Consider the following 16,234-nt stretch of genomic DNA (forward strand, 5'->3'; position numbering starts at 1 on the left):
GAAAGTTAGCCGGAATTTTGTTTCTGCGACGGGCCGATCTGTTCCAATTGTTCGCTGGTGAAGGAGGAGAAGAAGATGTCAGGTATGGTCTATACGGGCTACAGGATACTAGGCTCTTTGACGGATGTGGCTAGGTACGGGCCAGTGGCCAGGGAGGAGTACTGCAACTATGGCGGCAAAATTGAGATCTTGGCCCGGTTGCTGGGGGGAAGAGTCAGGTGTCATCGTGGGGGCCTTCATCCCTTGAAAGGGTATTATACCCTGGCGGCCTAGCAAAAGGGCCAACCTATATAGTATACAGCTGCGGTAGAAGTTGCCGCTGGATCAGGAAGAATCACGGAGTAGCTCGGAGACCGGGGAAACCGTTGATCCGTTGCTGACTGTTTGGTGCTGATTCCCCGCGGTTGACGGTCAATAAACTGCTCCGTGTCAACGTCTGCGGTCTTCATCGTGCAATTTAATCCAGACATTGCTTCTAGCCTGCCATTAACCATGGCTCCTCCACCAAACACCCCTGCAAACAAGCCATCCGTCCTGAAAGCCGTATACTCAGCCCCCGCCGCCTCATCCCCGTCGGATACAAGCCAAACCGAGCCCGCAATCCACCACACAATTCAACATGAGCTCTCCGCCTCGCTCTCGTCACACACCGCAGACGAAACCACTAGCAAAACGGCGTATCTCTCTGAGCTTAGGCGTGCTGTAACCTCACTACAGAACGAAGTCAACACGTATCTCACGGCACGAATGGACGAGGACAGTGCGAGGGCAACGGGCACTGGAGGAAAGGACGAGATTGGCCAAGAGGAGAACTATGGAGAGGAGGTAGCGAATGAAGAGGATGAAGATTAGATTTTTGACATTCATAATACACTATAAAGGCCTTGGTTGAGAGTCGGGATTGGCACCAGCATCGGCAGCAAGTGTTAACACAGTCGGGTATCAATTGGATTATAAACAATCGCAATACACTCCAAATCAGGAACCTATATACAGCCGCCGAATGCCACGCCACCGCAAGACGACCTGTCACCGAAATGTGCAAAGAACGCCGTCACAAGTGAAGCCCAAACAATCCCACATGGGAAGTGTCCTTCAAACGCCAGAGTTTCGTCTATTAACGCAACCAAGATGTACGACCGTGTTACTACTTGGGGTCAGCAAAGCCGGCCTCCAATCCAGACTCGACAGCATGGCGACACTTACTCTGGAAAAACGCTGATGACGCTGCCACCTAACCGCTTGTGACAGACACCACACATCCTTTCCTCTGTTACCGTCACGAATCGATTCCTGCCTCTATTCCCACCAACAAGTCCGTCCCCCAGCAGTAAATCAGCCTCGGTATTGATGTTTTGCACTTTCCTGAGCGCTGCAACGATTCTGCCCTCGTTCACAACAGAGTTCTCTGCGCGTATTCTTCCACGAAAGTAGAACTCGAGCTCATGGACAGGAAAGGCCTCGGGTATCAAGTCTAACGTGGAGCTGGCAGGCAGGCGGGAACCGTGTTTTACAAGGATTTCAATCGCAGGTCCATATTGGGGCTCATACCCGTGTGGTGGGGATAAGTAGAGAGATAGGAGGGTGTGGTATATGGAAGGATGACGTTCGTCGTGGTCTGTGGGGGAAATCTTGTGGATTTTATCGGGTACGATGGCATCGGGATCCTCAGCTAAATATATCTGATTGCAGTAGCTACAGATGAAGTTAGCTTCTGTCCATTCCAATTGATGTAAACTGCCAAATACTCACTCTTCGGCTTTCTGCGAATCGTTCAATTTAAAAACATAGATTTCTAGGGCTTGTTTGTGTTGGCCCATCTTACTAAATATAATAGCCCTAGCCTCGAAAAAGTCTGGGTCTATCCCGCATGACGGATGACGGATTAGCTCAAGCTTATCGTCAAAGATATCGGAGCATACGTACCTTCTCGAGGAAGACGATCTAACATCTTCGCCGGCGAATATTGAGCACTGGCCTTTAACATATCCAAAAACTTCTCCTTACAATCCTCCCATTCGTTCTCGCTCCCAAATTCAGTTGCTTCTTTCCCTTCTTCCTGGTCTTCTTTCCACTTCTTTAGCCTTTCTAGGTACAACAGCAGTAAGCGGTGGTGCAGATCCGGAGTCATATCGTTCAATTCTCCAATGACATGTTCCAAATATTTGATCGCAAGCTTCGAATCGATCCCTTGCAAAAAGTCCAACACCTTCTCCCTCGGCAACGTTTCTGCATTCTCCGTATCAGCTAGGAAGATGTCCATTCCTAGCTCCGGGTCTGCTCGAAGCGGCCATTCCGCAAATTCGAGAATTAAATCAATCATTTCTGGTGGAAGGTTTTGCAGGTAGGTAATCGTCCGTCTTGGCCCAAGGAGCTGCGGCGCACTCTCTTCCTCTTTGTCAGCTTGACCGAATTTTCGGAGACGTTCAAGTGCGGGACGGTGCAGTTTTTTGCCAAAGAGGAAATCGATAAGTTCATTATATCGACCCGTCTCTTCCAGCTTTTCCATGACCACATCAGGTTCACAGAAGTTGGCTATTCGGAATAGAGAGCCCGCTAGGGACGGTGTGGCGTACATGTGCGCTCGGAAAAGCGTTGTGTCGACGAGAGAAGCGGTTTCCCGCAATCGGCTGCCAACATCGACATCTTTATCATCCGAAAGATCAAGAATGCTTATCACAGACTTGGTGAACTCATCCGATTCCCCATTATCGAAAAGGTTAGATACCTTCGCGCTTCCATCTGGGTTCAGGAACCTTTGAAGCCTGCGGCGAATATCTGCAAGAAAGCCTTGTAATTCGTATACAGCACCTTTAAGATCCTTGCCTTCTATGCCAAAGTTAGTACGGGATATATGAATCAGGTGACATATACCTACGGAGAGGCTTGTCCGTTCCGCCGCTATCCTTTTCCGTCATTGCGTCACGGACGCTGTTCGTCTCGCTGGTTCCATCATCCGTTCTATATCGTAAGAACGACCTCACCGACGGCGTGTAACCCACTCCTTTCCCCTTGATTTTATCTTCTGTAGTCGCTTCAACCCCGTTGGTTTTTGTGCCATTTACCGGTTGGGGCGTGGAACTACCACTTTCTTCAGGCTCTGATTGCGATTCGTCCTCCACCACTGTCGACAAATCTCCGGCAATTAACTTGGGGTATAGCCGAATGACGAGTTCAGGAGGTGCAGACGCCGCCGTGAAGAGGTCTAGGGATGCTCGGTATTTTCTGCTATCAAATAACGATTGTGCCTTTTGCAATTTGACTTGTCGCAGGCGGCCAGCCTTGTTGGTTGTCAAAGCATCCTCGAGCATCTCTAGCAAGCTTATTGCCTCATCAAGATGGCCTTGTTCAACTAGGGAGTCGATTTGTGAATCGTAATCTAGGGCGTTCATTCGCCAGATAACGCGCTCGCTAGCAACAAGAAAGCCTTTCCCAGCGTGCGCAAGACTAATATTGGGCTGGGGGATATGCATAATACTGGCTGACGGTAGCGAGATTGATTGGAGTAAAGACAAAGTTTCCGGGTTGCGTACTTCCAACGTTCCTTTCGAAGGCTCCTGGAGTGCAAGAATGTAAGGATAGGAATAACCAACAGCCCTCTGGGGCCGTACCCCCGGGGGATCTGCCTCCGGCCCAGGGAAGTGCCATCTGTATCGATAAAATGGCGTATTGACATCCTTTGCCAATAACATCTGGCCTTCGGAAAGCCGAGTTGCCAATGGCTTTGGAGGCCGTGCCTGCCAATCCCGATATAGCTCATACCGGACATCACAATGTCTGCCCGTGTTCTTGACCGCCGGGTCCTCATATGCTCCCGGGTCCGACGATATCCGTAAGCTCTTTCGTCTCAATATCAACAAGCACATAGCTGGAATATAAACCTGCCAGCAATTTCGTTCCCGTCGCCCAGGTGAGTGTCTTTATCCCAGTGACAAATGTATCTTCTGGAGTGTCCTCTTCAAGCTCCATATCCCTCCATGTCCACAGTATAACCTTCCTCTTAACCGCACCTGCGAGCCGAGAGACGATCGAGGGAACGCACGGTACTCTTATCTTTGACGATGTTCGACGTCACAGTAAACGTAGACGCGCCCTTTGTCCGCACTAGCTGCTCTGTAACTGATACGTCTGCCAGTCGTGGAGAGACACATAACCACCCGACAGCGAAACCAGCACGTTCGCCTCTTTAATAATCGCCAATTGCTCAATTTTGTATCTCGCAAACTTCTCCTCCTCCCGCAGCAAGTCCGTCGGCTTCGTCGTCGCAGATGCCGGCGATCCAGCACTCTCCTCAGCATTCTGAGCGCCGCCGGTATCCGTTTCCTCGCTGGTCTCGTTCACTCGATATATTCGCAAACTCCCCGTATTCAGGCCAGCAAGTAGTCTATCTCCATAAGCCAAAAGGGACTCGATCTTCGATTTATCGCGCTGCCGGAGCTCGACAAGAGGCCGAGCCGTGAACGCGGAGAGCATGATGGCAGGGAATGATCGGTCCCAGAGTTCTCTCCTGCGATCGTGGGCGATGCTTTCATATCCATGAGGAATGGGGCCCCGTTAACCAGAGATGCCACATCGGAGGTAGCTATGCGACCCCAGACACTATCATCGAACCCATCAGAAGCTCCCGATTGTGGTGCGCCTGCATCGATGTCATTTACCAGTGCCTAGGCCAGATTTGATTGGCTGGCTAGCGCTGCCCAGCTCCGATGAGTAAGCGACGTTTTGATAGCGTAAGCGACCAACTAGTTAGCTATTTGGGCTTCCGCCGTGCATTTATCAGAAATTTATTTGGATTACAGAGTGGCTACGAGAAGGCTGATGATGAGAAATGTATAGGTAGGCAATAAGGTATACTATTGTTGTAACCCAGTGTAGAGCCCAGTCCCTAAAGCTCCTTTGGAAAAATGCACCTTTCTCCCTTTTTCATAGTACCTTGACCACCCGTAATGATTATTCTTCTCAGATTCTAAGTAGACGCCAAATTCAAATCTTCTTCCCTTACGCCTTTTTGCATTCCATGGAGTGCGCCTCGCTTCATAGTATGACGTTCTACCCCTGAAACCGAACCACTTGAGCCTTTGAATATGATCCGAAAAAAATAGCTCAACGCCGAAATAAAAGTAGTGTTGTGAAAATGCACGAGGAAATTAAGCTTAGGCAACTGTCTTGGAGTCACTTTTCACAAGAGCCGGCGGTTCGCGAGGACAATCAACGTTGGTACCATTTCCGGAAGCCACTTCGTCTTTGCCTTTCGTAGGAGCTGGCGCGTCTTGCTTGGGGATAGAATTTTGGCCGTCTGTAGGTTGAATATCCGCAGTGCTAGCCTTGCTATCAACCGTGACGGAGACTGTTGCACTCGTAGAAGAGGTGTTGCCGACGGGTACTTCACGCCGTGACGAGAGCAACGCCTGGATTTCCGCTTCACCAGGGGTTTGGTGTTTGGCTTCGCTGCCTTTGCCGCGCCAGGTCGAAACTGCTGGAATATTGGCCTTGATCCGGTGTTCCTCAGTTCCATAGGCACGACGATAGAGCTTTATCAACGTATGCAGTGGAACCTCCATCCATGGACTTTGTTCCTGAGACATGTTTAGGAAATATGCGTATATGCAGCGGAGGACGGCTTGATGCGTCACGATGATCACATTCTCGCTTCTTTCGAGTTCCATAATGATCGGCTCGAGGCGGATGACAACGTCGCGATACGACTCCCCACCACGGTACCGATAATTGTATTTGTCCTCGTCACGAGCTGCAAAGTCCTCGGGATAACGGGACTGAATCTCCTCGTAGGTAAGACCATCACACACTCCCGAATCTAGTTCATCCAAAGCCTTCCACTCGAGTTTTTGATAGCCCATCTCTTTTACAAGGTGACGGGCTGTCTGGTTTGTCCGTTTCAAAGTGGAAGTCCAAATTGTGAGTTTGGCTCCTGTGGGGATGCCGGACTCACGAAGGAGGGCCGGAAGACCAAGGGCGTACTGTTCGCCGCGAGGGGAGAGATTCGCATCACCGCCTATCTTTCCAGTAAGGTTGAACTCTGATTCACCATGCTGTTGAAGACAGTGTCAGCTGGGGTCTGTGAGCGTGACCTTCAAATGGGGAAACCCAACTAACCCTTGATAACCAAATTGAACGTGGCCGGATGTGGAGATTTTGAATGTAGTAGACGAGACGGCTGGAAAGATAGTCTCGAATGCGATTAATGATAACTTGCGAGCTTACGTTGATCAACTTGACATAGGCGAAGTGGTCCTCATCTAGACCAATTGTCTCGTAAACCTTCTCGTAGTTACGAATGCGATTCATAAAATCCTTCGCAGCCTCTTCGGGGTCCTGGCCAACATAATCTGGAGAGGTTGTCTTGACTTCACGAATGTTGTTCATTATCAAATCATGATCATCGCATTTCGATTCAACAAACAGCGGCGCGATACCTGCGACGCGACAAGTAGTGTCAATCCACTGTCGCCGCTCTTTGGTTGAATTGGTAGCGTCAAGAATTGCAACCTGGCCATCAGTAGTCGCGAACCACTTTAGCATATCCTTGACCGCTGCCTCAGCGGCTGCACGCCGAAGTCGTTCTCCATCAGGGTTTGAGACATCGAAGAAAGACGCCGAAGGCTGAGGGGTGTCCAGGCGCCTATATTGACCCACGTTGAAAATCTTTGCGGGAATTCCGATCCACGACAGGTATCGCAATGCTAGGCTCATGTTAACTCACATTGCATACTTTTCCGATTGTGGTAGGCTACAGCAAGCTGATAAAAACGAACAATGAGAAAGCATGGAGCATACCTTTACCCGCAATCAAAGATTTCCCCCTCGCGGGGAGGCCAACCATAACAACGCAGATCTTGTTGTCATCGTCCTGGGTGCATCCATTAGTATAAGTGATAGGGAGATTTGCCAGCTTATTGGCAGTATGGACTTCTGTTGGGTGGCAATGGTACTCGAAGGTTTTGGTGATGAAGGGTTCAGAGATAGAATCCATGGGGTAGAGGGATGGCCAAAAAAGGCACTAGAAGAGGGGACTGTATATATGCAGGACACTTGCAATATGCAGCTGGGGAGGGCAGAAAATAAGGAGCCAGAAGATTAGAAGGACAAATTTGTAGACAAAAAAAGATCAAGGAGATGCCGGAGTTGATGTTGGAGAGAGCAAAGGAACACAATGTGGGAGGAAGAGAGAATATTTACAGAAAACATCAATCGCATCGTTGCCAAAGAGGGGAATCTGATTCACTGTTTGCACGGCTTGATATTCACGGTTGTGCAGCTGCTTAGTCGCCTAGTTTGCGATTTGGCTTAGTCGCCCTTTTGAGTGAAGAGACAGCAATCTTGCCAGTGCCTGTGTACAGCGAGCAAACATCTAAATAACTGCAAACTATGGCGCCACCGGAAACGGTTGATGCTGGATGCTGCAAGTATCGAGGGTGCGCTTGCACGAAGAATGCAAATGAGGACGAGAATTCTTCCATAGGCTAGCCAAAGCGGCGCGGAAAGAGTTGTGTAGGCGTTATCTATCGCACTGCCGGTCGTGGTATGTCTTTCTTTCCCGAGTTTGGTGGCTTCCAGGATGACTCAATCTAGTTGAACAGGAACGATGGTCGTTTGGGGATTCTCGAGACGTATTGCTCGACGGCATATATCGACCTCCGATCCATCGATAAAGCCCATGGCAATGACATCGCAATCACGACATTGTTTAAAATTCTCCATGAACATGACACACGAACGTTCTCCACGACGGCCATCATGTGCTGTTGTCTCTTTGGCTAGGCCTTGATGGGACTCAGATACTCCAGCGGGCCCTGGGTTGACCTGTGGAGCAAAAGCGATGAATTGAGTTTTCGTTCCGCGTGAACTCCATTTTTGGACTTGCAAAAGGACGGGCGACGATGACTTCACGAATATAAGCCGCCGGCGCTATTCTTAACCGCTGAAATGGATCGTTCGAGCCCAGTTGTGGCATGACATCTCGTCACGAGCCAAGTATAGATTTGTTTCGGTCATCCGGTTGTCAAGAAAGGCGGCTAGGACCTCGCCCAAGGATTTCGCAGTCGCACAATTGATACTATCGGACGTCCATTTATGTTCGGGTATCCGTCTTTGCCACCGAGCAAAGCAAAACCAGTGAAGGATATGGTGCGACTTTGGGGTCCCACAGACAGTCATTCTGGCACCACACCCACAACTCGGGAGAATTCGTCACATAGCCCCAACAATGATGACCAAAGCGAAAAATAAAAGGAAAAAAAAAGGGAAAAAAAAGAAAATGCCGCAGTGAGGAGGAAATTGCATGGAAACCATATGACAAAGAAGTGTAAACTGAAATAATAGTGGCAGTGTTGGGGGACGTTGATAGAGCATCAGAGGGAAAATTGGGCACCAAGGCATTCATGGGGTTCCCGAGTCCTAAGACATGGAAAAAAAGGGAATGGACATATAGAACTTACCGTTGCCCCAAAGATCTTATAGACAGACTGTCGGCGTCCTGACCTTCCAGACGCCATCGTGGGCAATATCAACCACTTCCTCACTCTCTGTAGCTCGAGGGACAAGCAAGTCGTCACGCACCAGAAACTACAGGAGCAAAAGGGCAAAGCACTGATAGGAGCACAGTCTCTACCTATCAGGCCCTGACCAGCCCTGCCAGGATGTGGATGAGTCTGTTAAGGAAAAAGGCAAAGATGTGCTTCACGGCGTAGGAGTTTAACACGATTTAAATACCATGAATCGCTGTGAAAACAAGATGGAAGACGCCGGGAGAAGCAAATAAATCTTAAAGGCCTCCTTGTGTCAGATGGAATTTCTCTCATTCACCTGTTGTGCAGTGACCAGTGATGCCATCGGGTTGTTCCGAGCGCCATCGGAACTTTTGCAGGCTTGTTAATAAGCAGTGCTGGAGCCACTCCATAGAAATCTAACTAACTAGTTGGTTGCTTGTATGGCATTTCCATCTCAACTCGCTGGATGGTGCCGTCACTTCAGCTCTGCTCGCTCTCTTCTTCACTACGGGAAATTAGCATCAAGTGGAAAAACAAGCTATCGAATTGGAAGAAACAAAGTCAATCAATCATGCAACCGTCAGAATTGCCTACAACTGTTTAACCTATCTCCCGGAATTACGCGTTATCAGTGATATATCTTCGGTACAGCTCGCCCTTGGGGAGGAGGAACTCTGCATCGGCCCTCAGATTACCACCGGCATCTTGGACCGCTTCAATCACTCCAGAAATATCGCCATCATGAGAATGCACCAACCACGCACAACTATCACAAAGCAAGAGACCGCACCCCCCTCGAGTACCAGCTTTGCCCCGTCGTCCAACGCATTGATAAAACGCGGGACTGATGCATATGGCGCACCAAGGGTTTCTTTTAACACAACGGCCCTCTCCTAAGTCTGCAAACAACGTTTTGAATGCTTTTGTGAGGTCGAATGTCTGGGCATCTACACCTTCGATGGGCCGCATGGCATGCGATGTGCACTCAACGGCTACCACGCGCTCCTTTGTGCAGCTACCGCACATTCTGCTTGGATCTTTCCCCCGTATGGCGTGGCCGTCCTCGAGTTCGATGTATCCTTGCCCGTCTGGCCGCTCTTTCACTCTGATCTGGAGCTGCTCAAGCCCCAGAAACACCGTAGGTGAAGGTCGTAGCACTAGTGACATGGCTGTGATCCGTCCGGCGGAGGGAAATAACCAAAGTCGATGGGATGTGCAAACGATGTGAGATGATTTGAGCTCTGGGCAGGTCGAGTCGGCTTTTCCTTCGGCACGCCGACTATATTCGGATGATTGTATCATAAGCCGCCGTTTTGGTCTTGCAATCGGGGCCCGGCGCTGAAATGGGAAATGCAGGCGGCTGGGGTAGGACTGGTAGGACTCGTGGGGGATACTGATGATGGAATTCAGGGATAGTCCGGTGATGTTTCCCCATGGTCTCGCCATTGAGAACATTGGGTCCTGTATCAGATCGTTCAGTATTCCTGCTCCAACATTTGATGCCGCAACGTTTAGGATGGATGATTTACTGATTGTGAGATGATGAACATTTTTTAGGTCACTGGAATCGGCCAACCCTGAACGGTTATGGGGCACTTCATCAGAATTGTCCAGGAGCAGAGGACGCTCAGATTTTTGCATCTCATTTTCCCCAGATCCCACTCCGACGTCACTAATTCTCGTCAGACAAGTCATTTCAACAAATTACCAACATTCAATCTCAGCTCTACCTTGGGCGCAATCTCGCGTGGTTGGGTTCGGGACTTTCCAATGCCTGCCCGTCTTCGAACTTAGCTCTCGTTGCAGGACGCTCGCTGATCTCGCCAGCGGCCTTTCTTTTTGCCTTTGGCTTCTTTTTCGCTTTTCTTTCGTCCTCCCCAGGTTCGAAGTCGCCCGTTTCGTCGTCATCGATCTCGTTTATCACCCGTAGGCCACTCGATCTTCTGACCCTCAGTTGGTATCTAAGATACCCTTCCAAAAGGTCCCTGGAGAGCCTTTCCTGCTCTATGACGGCTGCCTCCTTGCGAATAAGACTAAGAGTCTTATCGAGTAACGCCCAGGTATAAGCCATCTGCTTCGATGTGTTAGCCTTGTCGTCTCATTCCGGTTGGGTGAAATTCCTATTCTCAGTGTGGCGCCTACCGACAAGGACGATAGAAATCTCAAAGTAAAATGCCTTTATATCGTCAGATCCAATGGACGGCAAAGCCCTTGGGATTAGGGAATCCAACTTTGACAATCGAGACTCGGGAATACACGGCCCTGATGCTTTGTTTAGTACACCGACCAAAATAACTAAACTGGGTGTGAGCTATACTTAAGCTTGATGGCACCAAAATCCAAACCCACATTCAAGCATGCGATAACATGGTTGTTCTCCAATTGGTATTAACGACTCTGTCATCGGCTAGTGAGGATGAAATGAATTGGAGATCAAGCTGAGAATGAAATATATTTGCAGTTATCTGTTGTCAATCATGGAGAATATTCCGGTTACTGCACGATGTTCTCTTATAACAGATGAGCACGTCCTCCTGGGCCACGGCATGTCAGTGAGGGTGCGTGAGCAACGCATCATGACGAAAAAATCCGCGATGCGCCGATACCAATGGACACTTATAATTTAGAGGAATTGCAGATACTAAGTTGGGATGTTTTCCCTGGATAGCGCACTTAACCATTCAAAAACTGTGCGGACTTGTTGGCAATTGCTAGGGATAGAACCGGGCAGCTCATTCTTTCAAGCAATACAAGATAATGGCCTTTATAAGATTTTTTTCTCTTGGTTTAGCTAACAAGTTCGCATTTCCAAGCAACATGACTGACATTCCTTTCTTCAGGCTTCTCAGCACTTCCGTTAATATATCAGTTTTATTATAGCTATTTAAAAGTATGTCTTTCAGTGAGATTAGAATCAAATTTGACAAATACAATAACTATATCTAAAGATGAGGCTAGGTAAACAAATCAAATCAACCGACTTTACCAAGCTCGAGGTTGGCACTGAAAACAATGGAATGGGAGGGCAACTACTCACGAACTGTTGCGCTTGTCTGTCCTCGTTCCCAAGATGTTTATTAGCCAGGTTTGTCAGTATGAATTACCCGCAAATCGTCACTCGCTAAATATCGAAATGTATGGAGGAACGTATCCGTGAATCCCGCCGCATACTTGAAAGAAAGACGGTGAGGACAAGGCAAATGGGTTAGTCTAATAATAGTGCATAGTTAATAAGCTGGCTAACTAGTCGACTAGCTAATTAACACCTTTTGCCAAGTTAATCAACTAGTTAACTCACTAATAGTTTCTTCCCACAAAAGAATTTTCTCTTCTCTCCATCCTCGATTTCTCGACAAAATTCCAATTTTCCCAAAGACAACCTCCTGGCATTCCATCCGGGTCAGTATGAGTTACTGTCGATATGCGGCTCTATCTCATCCGGCATGCTGAGAGCGAGCACAATGTGGCCCAGGTTTAGTAAGATTCTGTGCACTCCTTCGAGCAAGCCATTCACTCCATGCTCCCAATGTCTTTTGATACTCACGCTCTTTCTTATTCAGCGCTGGCGTGACAGACTCTGCCTTGACGAATCATGGTATACTTCAGATCGAACGGCTTGCTCGCCATTTTCGGACTCGGGGTGTCGGGTTCACTCAAATCTTTGCATCTCCACTTCAGCGTGCTCGTCTGACCGCTGAAGGGTTATGTGCAGAGGCGAGCAGGTCAGAACTCCGTCCCGTCTTCTCACCGCTTTTGATAGAAAAGGATTTTGGATCTCTGGAAGGTAAATCTTGGCGATCGGCTGCGGCCCTTTCAACAGTTCCTAGCGTCGAGTGCCGGGAACCAGAGTCAGCAGCATCTATGATCGCAAGAGTGAACCATTTCTTAAATGACTTCATATTTCCTAATCTCCACTCTGACAAAGAGGCTGACGAGGTCATCGCTATTGTTTCTCACGGGATTGTCCTGTCAGTTCTATGGCAAACCTTGACCAAGCTTTGTCGCGACAGTCACCTTGTTGTTGGAGGAACAGTTTGTGCTGAGACTCGGCGTCCCGGTTGGTCTAATACAGGCTACATGGAGTTTGATATGACAAAGGCCCCAACCCTTGTTGCTGATTCTGTATACCTCGAGACTACGTCCCTGAGAAGGCTTGAAACAGATGCACATCTGACCAGTGACGCCCATGCGGCTGATCATCCTTCAGGTATTGCGTTGAAGATAACAGTTCATGCTATCAACAGCCGAGGACATCTCCATACGTTAAAGCGCACTGGAAGCGGGATTGGAAGCGCAAAACATGATCCCAAACAGAAACGTATCAGCAGCTACTTTTCCAACCCCAGCGTTGGTTAGCTAATTGTGAGTACATGTTCCAGTTTACTTCATTTTCCCAGTCTTTTTTCACGCCCCCAGCTACAATGATGAAAACCCTTTATACACAGACCTGTTCCGAAACAATTATGTGGATAAAAGATGTTGCCTTCCTTCTGAAAAGCTCCGAATCTCCTGACTTACTCTCTTCGGTTGCCTTTTTGATAAACATACTGATTAGTTGTTAGATGCTTTCTGCTCGGGATTGAAATAGACATGCATCTCTTCCATGACAGTTCTACGTCTTCACAGTGGTTTGTAAAATGCATGCGTGTTGCGCTGGGCTTGTCTTCCGCGTTACGAAATCCGTCTCGTAATCAAGAGCAGTAATAACGACTGCGGATAGCAACAATCCAATAAAAATGGTGTTGTTTTATCTACGAGTTAATACGCAAAGCGGCTCTTCCATTTGCAAAGGAGTGGGTGGCGGTCAAGAGCAATAGGGTAAAAACTATGCTAATCTCCTATATATATGCTGGGTTCGATCTATGTGCCGTATACGGAAATATGAACATGCATTATCATTACATTCCATCATCTTTTCACATCGCGTTGGCATACCAATCATTAACAAGAAACCCAACTATCCACTATGAAGCCTTGTCTCCACGGTACTCATACTCATGCCTCTCCCTTCATCCCCCTCTTTCTCCTTGCCAAACTCCTCCACCTTGACGTGCCTCTGGAAAAGGATATATCTCCGGATTACACTCACAATATGCTTCAATGCCCACTTCGCGTGCAGATGAGTCGGAACAGAAAACACTTGTTCCAATTCTTCCAGCGTTTTGCCTTTGGTCTCCGGCAAAAACAGCAAAATCAAAACGAAACCGATAATATTCCACCCGGCATACCAGCCAAACGCCCCCTGCGCCGAGAATGCGCGAAGCAAACTGGGCCAAGTGATTGCAAGCATCCAGTTGAAAAACCACGTCGTGGACGTGGCGAGGGCCATGCCGTAAGCACGAACATACAAGGGATATGCCTCGGCGGAATATGTAAATGGGACGGGACCTTCGCCGGGTGAGTAAACGATGCCGAACAGGTATATTCCCAGCGCGACGCAGCCGACACGAGCACCGGGTGCTGTGTCAGCGGGGATCCAGAATGCAAAACCTGTGAGGAGGAGGAAGAGTCCCATCAGCGGGAACGTGACAAGCAGCAAGTTGCGACGACCAAAGGTGTCGATTGTGTATATGGCGGGAATGGCGAATAACCAATTGATCATGCCAAAGCCAAGGGACGCCGCGAGAGCCGATATCTGGGAGAAGCCTGCTTCGAGGAATACTTCCGACGAGTAGTAGGCGATGACGTTGACGCCGCAGAACTGATCGATGGTAAGCATCCATACTAAAAAAAAATATCTAGGGGCGACCGGGAAATTACCTGCTGCATAAACATGACGATTTCTGACGCAAGCATAGCTCGTCGGTTTCGCGGTACGGTAATCAGCTCGACTATCTTGGGTTGGCCCAACTTCATCGTGGACTCCGCCTCAAGGAGGGTATGCATATAGAACAAATCTCGCGCAGCTTGGATCTTATTGAATCTCAATCGACACATCGACCTATACGCTTTGTGATGGGCACCCTTGGAAATATACCAACGAGGCGACTCAGGGCACAGGAATATCGTAAAACAAACCAGTATGGCTGGAAACATGGCGGATCCCATCATCAGTCGCCATCCTAGGCCAACTATCCCTGGCGGATCGGGGACTTGGAAGAAGATTATGTCCGAAGCATAGCCGAGCATGATGCCAAATGCAGTCCACATCTGCCATTGCATGACCAAGGCACCACGAATGGCGGGTGGTGTGGTTTCGGCGGCATATATGGGCACGGTTGCGGATTTGGGTCCAATTCCAAAACCTAGCGCAAATCGAGCAACAAACATATGCCACCAGCTATTGACAAAACCCTGCCAGAAACAGGTGAGAGCAGAGAAAAGGCAAGTGATGAATATCGTCCCGCGGCGGCCGAATAGATGGTTGAATGGAACTGTGAGCCAACAGCCGATGAGAGCGCAGCAAAGATACGGAGCGGAGTTGGTAAGCCCTGAGAGCCACGTTGAACGGTAATCATCGTTGTCGATGCCAAACTGGGGTTTATAGAAGATCTGTGCGCCGTTGACGACAGATTCGTCTGCTTATCCATTAGAATTGGCGTTTGAAAACACGAAAGAGCTCAAAGAAAACCTCTCAAACGCACCCATTCCCTGGACCGCTGCCGACACCGAACACATCACAATCACCAGATACAGCAGCTTGGGCTGAGACCACTTATGCGTGAACTCGTGGCGGAGAACCTCTAGCTCTTCTTGCGTCAATCCTTCCACGTTTTCATACTGTTCCGGATCCTGGGCCAGGACGGCACCCAGCGCAAATGCCCGAATGTCTTCATCGTCGCCAATCTGATGTTTTCGCGCATACCGCTCCCCCCTACTTCGTAAGGCCGCCTGGCTCAACCCTGCCAGCGGATTCGCAAGCTTTGTATTGAGATTCCGGCGTGCACGCTCAGCAGCACTGAGAGGTTCCCTGTTAGATGTCACAAAAGAAGGCTGGCGATCGCGAGGGTGGTCTTCATATGAGATGGTAGGATACGCCTTTGTACTTCCTTGTGACGGATTCAATTCGTCCGAGGATCGGTAAAAATCCATCCCCGGGTCTTTATCCCTCTAGGACTCTGTCGCGTGAGAATACAAGTGGTATATATGCTCAGATAGCTTGAATGATAAAACGAATGGGGAAAAACATCTCCCAGATTGACTGGCTTTTAGGACAGCCTTGCTGGGGCTCGGGGACCTTTGTGAAGAAAATGGCAACACTCCACAGGGTCTTCAAAATAGAGCCTGTCTTGGAGATGGACGATATCCAGGGTATATAAGAATACGCCTTGGAGCGGGAGATCCACCACCCCGTAGCCCTGCGTCCAGCGACATATAAATTCACAGTATTAAGCACTCCGCCCTCGTAAAGGCCACTGAACGCACTCGACTCGATAGGCTGAACCACAGTTCAATTCTCCGATGCGACGGTTAATCACTCATGGCTAGAAACCTTGTGCTGCAAAAGCCTCCGCGTGCAAGGACAATGGGCATTGGCGTGCTCACATGCGCAGTTAAGGCGCCGGGCTTTTGCATCAGGGCCGCCGGAAACGGCGAAGTTTAACGCCCTTGGTGGCCAACCTAGATTGTCGAGACAAAGAGACGCGATCGGTTAAAAAAAGATATTCCAGAGGAAGAGTCGCTTTCCCGGTGGTCACAGTGCTCGAATTCTAGGCCAGTCAGTGCGGTGAATAATGAACGCGGGGGAGGACACATATAGTTATATCTAACGCGGCGGACTCTACTCC

At 49.0% G+C, this 16,234-nt stretch overlaps 7 protein-coding genes across 7 annotated transcripts; 2 read left to right on the forward strand and 5 right to left on the reverse strand.

The window, feature by feature from the left end:
- Positions 1–492: 492 nt before the first annotated feature.
- Positions 493–852, forward strand: UREG_06271 (uncharacterized protein; the record flags this gene model as incomplete). Its single annotated transcript, XM_002583258.1, has 1 exon — positions 493–852. One exon carries the CDS (start codon positions 493–495, stop codon positions 850–852), a length of 360 nt encoding a protein of 119 aa, XP_002583304.1.
- A 350-nt stretch (positions 853–1,202) lies between these two features.
- On the reverse strand, positions 1,203–4,473 carry UREG_06272 (uncharacterized protein; the record flags this gene model as incomplete). Its single annotated transcript, XM_002583259.1, has 5 exons — positions 1,203–1,695; positions 1,753–1,795; positions 1,927–2,829; positions 2,879–3,846; positions 4,127–4,473. The coding sequence occupies 5 exons, from the start codon at positions 4,471–4,473 to the stop codon at positions 1,203–1,205; spliced, it is 2,754 nt and encodes a 917-aa protein (XP_002583305.1).
- Positions 4,474–5,153: 680 nt separating this feature from the next.
- Positions 5,154–6,991, reverse strand: UREG_06273 (fructose-2,6-bisphosphatase; the record flags this gene model as incomplete). The annotated part of the gene is made up of 3 exons (XM_002583260.1): positions 5,154–6,050; positions 6,115–6,701; positions 6,796–6,991. 3 exons carry the CDS (start codon positions 6,989–6,991, stop codon positions 5,154–5,156), a joined length of 1,680 nt encoding a protein of 559 aa, XP_002583306.1.
- A 590-nt stretch (positions 6,992–7,581) lies between these two features.
- On the reverse strand, positions 7,582–8,513 carry UREG_06274 (uncharacterized protein; the record flags this gene model as incomplete). Its single annotated transcript, XM_002583261.1, has 2 exons — positions 7,582–7,902; positions 8,457–8,513. The coding sequence occupies 2 exons, from the start codon at positions 8,511–8,513 to the stop codon at positions 7,582–7,584; spliced, it is 378 nt and encodes a 125-aa protein (XP_002583307.1).
- Positions 8,514–8,987: 474 nt separating this feature from the next.
- On the reverse strand, positions 8,988–10,578 carry UREG_06275 (uncharacterized protein; the record flags this gene model as incomplete). The annotated part of the gene is made up of 3 exons (XM_002583262.1): positions 8,988–9,012; positions 9,130–10,179; positions 10,238–10,578. 3 exons carry the CDS (start codon positions 10,576–10,578, stop codon positions 8,988–8,990), a joined length of 1,416 nt encoding a protein of 471 aa, XP_002583308.1.
- Positions 10,579–11,577: 999 nt separating this feature from the next.
- On the forward strand, positions 11,578–12,863 carry UREG_06276 (uncharacterized protein; the record flags this gene model as incomplete). Its single annotated transcript, XM_002583263.1, has 3 exons — positions 11,578–11,592; positions 11,812–11,906; positions 12,068–12,863. 3 exons carry the CDS (start codon positions 11,578–11,580, stop codon positions 12,861–12,863), a joined length of 906 nt encoding a protein of 301 aa, XP_002583309.1.
- A 601-nt stretch (positions 12,864–13,464) lies between these two features.
- UREG_06277 (uncharacterized protein) lies at positions 13,465–15,539 on the reverse strand (the record flags this gene model as incomplete). The annotated part of the gene is made up of 3 exons (XM_002583264.1): positions 13,465–14,208; positions 14,268–15,025; positions 15,092–15,539. The coding sequence occupies 3 exons, from the start codon at positions 15,537–15,539 to the stop codon at positions 13,465–13,467; spliced, it is 1,950 nt and encodes a 649-aa protein (XP_002583310.1).
- Positions 15,540–16,234: the final 695 nt, after the last annotated feature.

Source organism: Uncinocarpus reesii, genomic scaffold (genome assembly GCF_000003515.1).
Source record: "Uncinocarpus reesii 1704 scaffold_4 genomic scaffold, whole genome shotgun sequence".
Classification (NCBI taxonomy): domain Eukaryota; kingdom Fungi; phylum Ascomycota; class Eurotiomycetes; order Onygenales; family Onygenaceae; genus Uncinocarpus; species Uncinocarpus reesii.